Below are 8,469 nucleotides of genomic sequence, written 5' to 3'. Positions count from 1 at the left end.
GCTCTCTGTTGCCTTCTTTCCCTTGTTTTGAGTTCTTTTCCCCTCTCCATCCTCTTCATGCCATCTTCCCATCTACATCCGCCATAAGACACGAAGTCATGGTCATGGTCATTGGAGGTGGGCAGGGTGGGGGACGAGGCACCAGGCTGCAGGGTGGCAAGGGGGCGCCCTGGACAGAATCTGGTGAGCACGAAGTCCCTGGGGTGTGTCTGGTAGCGGGCGTGGGGGGGGGGGTGTCCCTGGCAGCCTGTGACACTCCTTGTCCCTTCTGGGGACATCCCCTCTAGTGGGGCTGCAGGACCCATTCCCTCCCGTGGGGCTCCAGCCAGAAGACCTGAGGAGAGCGCAGGGGTGTTTGGCTGCCCCTTTGCGCCCTCAGGCTCCAGAACAGCCGCCCCTGGGCGCCGAGGCCCGAGGGCACCGGCAGGCCCTCCGGCGTCCTCCTCTGGCGCCCCGGCCCACACCCACCAGAGGACGAGAGTGCCGGCTGCGCCTGAGCCTTGCCACCTTTGGGGTCCCAGCTGGCAGCCAGCTCCTCTCTCTGACCCTGTCCCACCCCGCGTAGCCCTCCGCTGGCCCCTTCAGCTTCCCTGAGCCATCAGCCCCGTCCTTGGGCCCGCCCGGTGTGGCTAAGTGGTGCAGCACCCACCTAGGGGCTCTGGTTGGAGAGCGGGCATGGCTGAGGCGCCCTTCCTGGAGCAGGGTGGGGCCAGCCCGCCGGAGCTCCCACCCTCCTGCCCTCCCGGGCTCCCTCTTTCCAGGCCCGGGAGGGACAGCGGGAAAATAAGGGGACCTTACTTCAGTGAGGGCTGTCCTCAGCCCTGCTCAGTGCCTGGTTAGGTAACAGAACAGGGTCTGTGGGACCTCGGCTAACGCCTCTGGGGCCCCCCCTCACCCTGGGCCAGGAGAGAGGACGGCTGGCTGAGGCGGAGCGCTGGGGGTGGGGACGGTGTGTGCTCCTGGTCAGTGAGAGGATGATGGGACCCCTCCGGCCTGGCCTTCCCACTGCCGGCCTACGCCCTGGCAGCATGGTCTAATCCAGTCTCTCCCTCTCTCAGCAGCCCCAAAGGGCAGTGCCCGGCAGGCCCTAAGGCCTCACGGGGTCTCTCCCTCTCTCCCCTGCTCCCCACAGCATTCGCAACGACAGGCGCCTCCTCTGCCAACCGGTTTGTCAGCATCGGACCCCGGGACGGCAACTTTCTGAACATCCCACAGCAGTCTCAGGTAGGAGGCCCCACCCACGCTGTGGATGCGGGCAGGGGGNTGGGGGAGAGCCATCTTCCTTGGGGCCGATCCGGGAGAAGGGGCTAGTGCAGGGCTGCAGCGCCCGGGCTTCGGCGTGCCCAGCTGAGCCTGCCTCCCCAGGCAGCCCCCAGGTCCTCTGGCTAATCAGCTAATTGGATAATTAGCTCTGACAGCCCCGGCCCTGGGGAAGGCGGCCAAAGACCCGAGGCTAGAGGCGCTCTGGGCCAGGCCTGGTGGAAGCCCGAGGCCCCGTAGGGAAGGGGACAGCGTCTGCCTGTTGCTCTCCTCCCGCCCCAGCTGGGAGCCCTGGCCCCCAGCCCTCCTTTCTTCCTTGGCTTTGGGTGGGCTGGGCGAGGGCTGGAGGAGGGGCAGAGCCGTCCTGCTGGGCTGCACGCCCAGAGACTCTGGCACCCAGGGCAGGGCAGGGCCTGTTGCCACCCTGGAGGCCCCTCCCGCAAGTCCCCGGGAGTCCCGTCAGAGGGGAGGCTGGGCTGCTGGGGCCTCCAGTCGAGCCCCCCCTCCCCAGTCTGTCCCCAGTCCTCACAAGGAGACCTCCAGTCCCCCTGCTGGGGTCTCCTGGATCCGCCTTCGTACACGCATCCGTGCACATGCACGCATGTGGACCCCCTCCACCCTGTGCCTGCCGCCCGCCCTAAGGCTGGGAATAGCCCCCCGGAGCCCAGGGCCCTAGGGTGCAGGGTGGACCCACCTCGGGAGCAGGGCAGAGGCTGCTTGTACAGTGTGGGGCTTCTCGGAAAAGAACATGCAAGTATCTTTCTTTTTCACGGATTACAAAAAAACAGCACCCTGTGAGCCCCAGGCGGTGGAGGCTTTCGCGGCCCCAGGAAACCCACCTCAGCCCAGCGCCCCAGGGCCACCTCTTTTGGCTCCTGCCGCTTTAGTGCTCTGAGGCCTGAGTCCAGAGAAAGTTGGTGGATGGAAGTTTTGTGTGTGTGGTTTGAGGTTTTGTTTTTTTTTCCTTTTCCTTTCCCTCCCTCAAAAAAAAAAAAAAAAAAAAAGCCAAAAAACTTTGTCAAACTTCAAACTTCAGAGCTCCCTAGTGGCAAGGAGGGGAGGGGAGGGGAACTTCAACCCCCTCCAGCTTCCCACCCCCTTTCCCCAGAGTCACGTCTGACCCGTCTGGTTTCCAGGAGCAACCAGACATGATGTAACACCCAGATGAACTTGAACTTGGGGGTGTTGAGAAGAAAAACAATGGCTCCGAGCAGGGGCTGGAGCCAGCCCCCTCCGCTGCTCTGTGCCAGGGAGGCCGAGAGAGCCCTGCTGGCAGAGGGCGGGAGGGGGTGCCAGGGGAAGGGACAGCAGGCGGGCCTCCCCTCCTGGCTGTGGGCTGGCACCAGGCAGCGGGGCTCCATCGCACTCGCGCCCGCCCTCCCTCCCTCCGCCCCAGCCGCCTAGAGCTCTGGCTGTGTCGCCTGCTCACTCTTGGGGACCACTGCCGGAGTCCTCCCCCCACTCAGCCTGTTTCCGCCTCCGTGTGCTTTCCCTCCTTCACTCGCTCTGCACTTTGCTTAGACTTTGGGGCCAAGTCAGAGTTTGAAGCAAGTTTGGGAAACGGTTTTTCTTCCTCTTGTGTGGCAAGGGGCCTGGGCCCCCGGGCCTCAGCAGGCAGGTGTGTCCGGGGGTGACGCTGGGGGAGACTGGAGCCGGACAAGCCCAGCCCAGCCGAGAGAGAGAGCCCTTGGGCCTGGGGGCAGGCAGGCGGCTGCAGCGGGCGCAGGGGGTACAGTGGGGGGCGGTTTCCACAGTAACCAGTGACTTTAGCTGATCTCCGGAGCACCAGATGGAGAGAGAACAATAGAATGAGGGAAGAAAAGAGAATTTTAGCAATTTTGTCATTCCCTGGGCAGCGCTTTTTACTTAGTTTTAATCAATTTTGGACCTGGCTCGGAGCAGAAAGGGTGAGCAGAACAAGTCACTTTGTGCTTGGCAGCAGATGCCCCCCCTTTCCTGGGCTCCGTGAGGAGGCCCTGGGGAGCTTTCCTGGAACCGCCTCCGTCCCTCACTCTGGGACTGGAACCGGAGTCTTCCTCTGGGGGGTGGGCTCCCCCATCTGACCACTGGTGGTTGTCCCCCCTGCTGTGCAGCTCGGGGTGGGGGGGGGCCCAAGGGGGCCAGCCTGGGGTCTGGGCTTGGTCTGACAAAGCCAGGGGCCACGCAGGCCCTCCATGTCCCTCTGCCTCGTCCCTCACAGGGAGGGTGAGGACCAGGCTCACACAGCCGTGGCAGAAGGGTTCCGGCATGGTCTCCCCTGGGGAAGGGCATTCCAGAGAACACTGAGGCCTGAGACTACAGTGACAGGTCACTCAGGCAGCTCCCTGCCCACCGCCTCATGCCAGGATCGGAGCCCCCAGGGGCTAGCTGCTGACTCCGGCCCCACCAACAACCCCGGGGGTGCCTTGGGCCTGGGTCTCCCCCGTGTAGTGCCAAGTATGCCGTGAGCCTCCCTGTGGCCTTCCGACAGTGGCTGGGGCCGGACTCTGGGCAGATCCTCTGGGAGCCCCGCTGTCGGGGTGGGGGGGTGGAGCAGGTCTCCTTCATGCGTGCCATCCAGCAAATGCCAGCAGCACCCCGATCCTGCGGCAGCCCCAGACCCCCGTGTTGCCAAATACCCTCCGTCCACACCATCCCTTATGGCAGCCACTGACCACGTGTGGCTGTTGAAGTTTACATTAAATAACTAACTAGAGGAGACTTTAGTCCCTCAGTCCCACTAGCCACATGTCAATTGCTTAGGAGCCACGTGTGGCTACTGGCTACCAGACTGGATAGAGCAACCAGAATGTTTCCGTCGTTGCAGGAGGTTCTCGGGGACCTTCCAGGCCCCTTCCAGCACTGCGGCTCGATTTGTTTGTCTCACAGTAGAGGGTAACCTGTGGTCCCAAACCAGAGCCTGCGGGGCGGCCCGGCTCGCAGCATAATCTGTGTGTCTGAAACAAGTGGCTTTAAACATTGACAACTTTCACATGAAATTGTCTGGGCTTTTGGCTTCTTTGGGAAAGCTGGCCAATTTGGCCACCGCAGGCCCTCACTCCAGTGTGGCAGCCTTGGCCCTAGGCTCCCGGTGAGCGTGGCGCAGGTAGCAGTTAGGAGCATTGGCTCTGAACCGTGCCCGGCGTTCGAGTCCTGGCGAGGCCAAGCGCTGGGCTGTGTAGCCTCAGGCCAATCAGCCATCCTCTTCATCTGGCTTCCGGGTGGGGTTGGAGCCGGGGAAGACTGGGGCTCTACCCAGCGCACGCTCTGTTAGCTCGGCCTGGCCCCTGCAGAGCTGAGTCTGTGACCCAGAGCCCCACGGGGGCCCCGAAATACATTTTCAGGGACCCCTTTTTTGCCCCGAGGGTACTGCCAGGCCTACCCAGGTGCTGCAGACCATAGAGAACACCTCCCCGTTCCAAACCTCCCCCACTGCCCCTTGGCCACAAGGTGGGGCCAGAGCCTTTGGTAGAGGGCATCGCTGGCTGCCTGGCCTCCGGGTCAGGTGTATTTTGTGATCAGTAGCCACCAAGGCTCGTTTGTGGGGACGTGGCTCCCCCTGCTGGCATCCTTAGGGAAGCCAGCCCTGCCTCAGGGAGCCTTGGGCCCTGCCCCAGCGCCAGGTGCCCTGAGGATAGAGGATCAAGCACAGTGGGCTACAGAGCCCCTCCCCCAAGCCTGGTACCGCTAGGGACTGAAGCCATGTGGCGTCCCCCCTCCCTCCGCAGCCTTTCAGCCTGTGGGACCTTGGCTGGGGGAGTACAGACGGGAATTTCTGCTTTTAATCCAGAGAGACAGAAAGAAAACTCAGCAAGAAGCTGTGCCACCCCCACCCCACTCCCAAAACCCCTCTGGGGACAAAAGCGCCAGCCTGGCATCCTCCCCACCCTCCAGGACCCGCACAAAAACCTAAACAATTGGAAACATGGCCAGATCCCAGGTCTGTGCCTGTGCCAGCTTCAGCCACGGGGGTCCCACCCGCTGGGCACAGTGCCCACGGGAAGGCCAGCTGGACTCTAGCACTGGGGGGCAGGGTCTCTTGGGGGCGGCGGGATTCCCATCGGAGGTGCCGACAGAATGGGGATGTACCTCTCCATGGGGTGCTGGTGTCCTTGGCTCTGCTGGAGCCGGGGCCGTCCCGGGGGGCCTTGGGCACCGGCCTGCGGTCGGCGTGCCAGGCGGGAGCAAGAAGAGACCTGGGCCTGTTCTTCTCAACATCGCTTCTTTTTTGTCCCGTTTCAGTCCTGGTTCCTCTGATAAGATCGACAAAAGAAAAGACAAAATGTAAAGAAGAGGTTCCTCAAACGGGGGGAGAAGAAAATTTTGAGACGTGGAAAAATCCCCCAGCCCAGCCCCACCGAAAAGCAAAAATTAGACGTCGTCAGCCACTCAGCCCTTCTCTCCTCCAGCCCGGGGACCCCTGCAGGCCCCCAGAAGCAGCCCAGTTCTCGGAGAGCCCTCGGAAGAGGCCTCGGTGGAGCTGTGCACCAGCAGCCAAGCAGAAAGAAACATGCAAAACGGACTCTGTTAAGTAGAGGACAGAAAGAAAGAAAGGATGCAACAGAACTGCCTTTCTCCCCTCCCCACCCCACCCCCCCTTCCGGGGAAGGAACAAAATCACCCCAACAAAGCGACCAGCACGGTTCTAAAGGGGCCTGTCCTCCACCCGCACCCGTCCCAGGGGAGCCCCACCCCCAGCTCGGGCCGAGCNGACCCCCCCCCCCCCCCGGGGTGGCCAGGAAGCTGGTGTCCTGCTCCTGGAAGGGAGGGTGTCCTGCCCCTCCACCCCGCGGTTTCAGGGCCCCAGACTCCTCTGTACAGTCGGTAGGAAAACGTCGGAATGCTACAACGGCCCGGCCCGGCCCGGCCCGGCCCGGGACAGGCGCCCTCTTCCCTCCTCTCTGCAGGCCAGGAAAATCACTCTCGCGCCACGGGCAAGTGAGGGGAGGCAAGTGAGGGGAGGCGGGCCCTCGGTCGCCCCCACACCCCAGCCCTGCATGCAGGTGCCCTCGCTCCGCCCCACTGGTCCCTGCCCCTGCCCCTCACGCAGACAGCCCTGCTGTGGCCGGGCCGGAGAGTGGAGCAGAAAGGGGACCCCGGAGCCGAGCGAGGAGGACGAGGCAGCCGCCACTGCCACTGGCTAAGCCGCCACCTGCGCTAGGTAGGCGTCCTGCTCGCCGACTTTCAGTTCCTTTGGAGGGTGTTGGGTGTCGTCCTTTTTCAAAAGTGTTTTGGAGCTTTCTCTGTCCCCCCCCAACCCCACTTTCTCCACCACTCGGGCCTCCTGGCCACTTCTCTCTGGATTTCAGCTGTAATGTCTTTACTCTTTATTTAGGGGTGGGGCATTCATTGTTTGGGTCTTTGCTGTTGCAATTGGGAACTCCTCCATCTGAGCAACTTGGGAACAATTTGGTAACACACCACAGGAAGTAGCTCTCCTCCCCCCCCTCCCTGCAGCCCCTTCCTCCCCCCCAAGGGATGGATGGGGGCCTGTCCAGAGGGTCTTCAGAAGCCCCCCCCTCGGAGGGAGGGAAGCAAGAGCATGCCCAGCTCCCCTTCGGGGTGTGACTTGGCCCCTCTGGCTTGTCTTTCTGTGCCTTACTCCCTCCTCCCTGCCTCTCCCTTCCTCGGCCCCCTTCCCCCCTTCTCGAGTCCTTGTGCCTCTCTCTCTTTCTTAACTGTATGAAAACACAAAGCACAGGTCAGGATCCTCGGAAAGTCAGTCAACCCAACATTGCACCGCAGGGGTGGGTTGTGGGCTTTATTTATTGTGAATCTAGTTGGTGAGGCTGTGGCCCCAGCAGGGAGGGAGGGGAGCAGGGGGAGGGAGCTGGCTGGGGAGGAAGGGGGGCCCTTACCTGGGGCCGCAGGGGCCGCTAGCGGTGCAGTCCTCAACTGGAAGCCACAAGGTGGCTGGCCCCAGGGGTGGCTTTTGTTGGGAGTTGAGCGAAGGCCCTCCCCGGTCCGCGTGCAGCCCTCGGGGAAGACCGGGACTGAGAAGCAGGGGACAGGGGGATCCCCCNCGCGCGGTCAAAGTGCAATGATTTTTCAGTTTGGTTGGCTAAACAGGGTCAGAGCTGAGAGGGGAGCGGAAGGGACCCCCTGCCCGGCTGCATGCGCCCCTTCCCTCGAAGACAATCGGGGCCGCGGGCGCGGTGGGCCCTCGGGAGCTGGNATGTGGGGAGGAGTTAGAAGAGAAAAAAAAACCCACAAAAAATATATATGGGGAAAATGAACTTTTTTTTTTCATTGAACCAAGTGCAATGCATCAGAGAGTTTTCCTATCTTTGTATGTTAAGAGATTGTTAAGAAAAATTCTATTTTTGTTGTAATGTCCTCGCGGCTCCGGGGACGCTAAAAGAACTGGGCCTGCCCCGCCCTGCGCGGGGATAACGAAAGCTGAGTGTTTTTTCCTTTTTTTTTTTTTTTTTTCGTTTTCAGTTGTTTTTTTTTTAAGTCGTTTTCCTGCGTTGACGAGGATGATCTGGGGTTTTTATTTGTTTCGTCGTTCGTTCTCGGTTTCGGTGGGAGGGCTGAAGGAAACGTTCACATTTTAGAGTTTAAGAAAAAAACACCTCAACATTAAAAAAAAAAAAACCAAGATCAAAAAGGAAAAGGACGAGAGAAAATTATTTTTAAGATAATTCAACATAAAAACCCTGGTGCTTCTTACATTATAAAGTACGTTTAAAAAAACCCACAAACTATTATACATAAGTTTATGAATCAATTAAATATCCTGCACTTGTTAGGAACACGCATATCCCTTCTTTGTTGAGTTTAACGGAACGGGACAGCGGCATAAGCCCGGCGGCTGGGCTGCTCTGGCCGCGGGTCTCCCCGGGCGCCCCCTCCCCAGGGCCCAGCGTCCCCTCCTCGCCCCATCCCCGTCCGGGCACGGGGGCGCGGCGGGGGGATCCCCAGGCCCTGCCCCGCAGNNACCCACCGGGGAGCCCGAGGCAGGCTCGAAGCTCCAGGACAGGACCAGCCACGCTGACAGGTCGATTCGCCCAGGCCCGCGCCCGCACGCACGCACGCACACGGCCCCGCACACAGCCCCACCCCGCCCTGCAACCAGCCCCGTCGACTGCCTTACACACCCGCCCCCGCGCTGGCCGGCCGACCTAGTGCCTTGTTCTCACCCCCGTGCTGGCGGAGCGGACGCCGCGCTCTGGGTCCCAGAGGGGCCGGGTGGCTCAGACGACCCACCATTTCCTCACCCCCACCCTG

General features: G+C 61.6%; 1 protein-coding gene across 3 annotated transcripts in view; it reads left to right on the top strand.

Annotated features, from left to right (window-relative positions):
- The window catches only part of NFIX (nuclear factor I X), a 79,808-nt gene extending 74,197 nt beyond the window's left edge, over positions 1–5,611 (top strand). For all 3 annotated transcript variants that reach the window (XM_077765617.1, XM_077765611.1, XM_077765603.1), the window contains 2 exons: positions 1,133–1,224; positions 5,482–5,611. In XM_077765617.1, the coding sequence (XP_077621743.1) occupies positions 1,133–1,224; positions 5,482–5,496 (107 nt within the window). In that variant the 3' untranslated portion in view covers positions 5,497–5,611. The remainder of the gene's footprint in view (positions 1–1,132; positions 1,225–5,481) is intronic.
- The last annotated feature ends 2,858 nt before the right edge of the window (positions 5,612–8,469 follow it).

The sequence above is a fragment of the Crocuta crocuta genome, unplaced genomic scaffold (assembly GCF_008692635.1).
Source record: "Crocuta crocuta isolate KB4526 unplaced genomic scaffold, BGI_CrCroc_1.0 scaffold693, whole genome shotgun sequence".
NCBI classification, from domain to species: Eukaryota; Metazoa; Chordata; class Mammalia; order Carnivora; family Hyaenidae; genus Crocuta; species Crocuta crocuta.
Note: the sequence above shows the minus strand (reverse complement) of the source record. Positions and strands in the feature narration are given on the sequence as shown.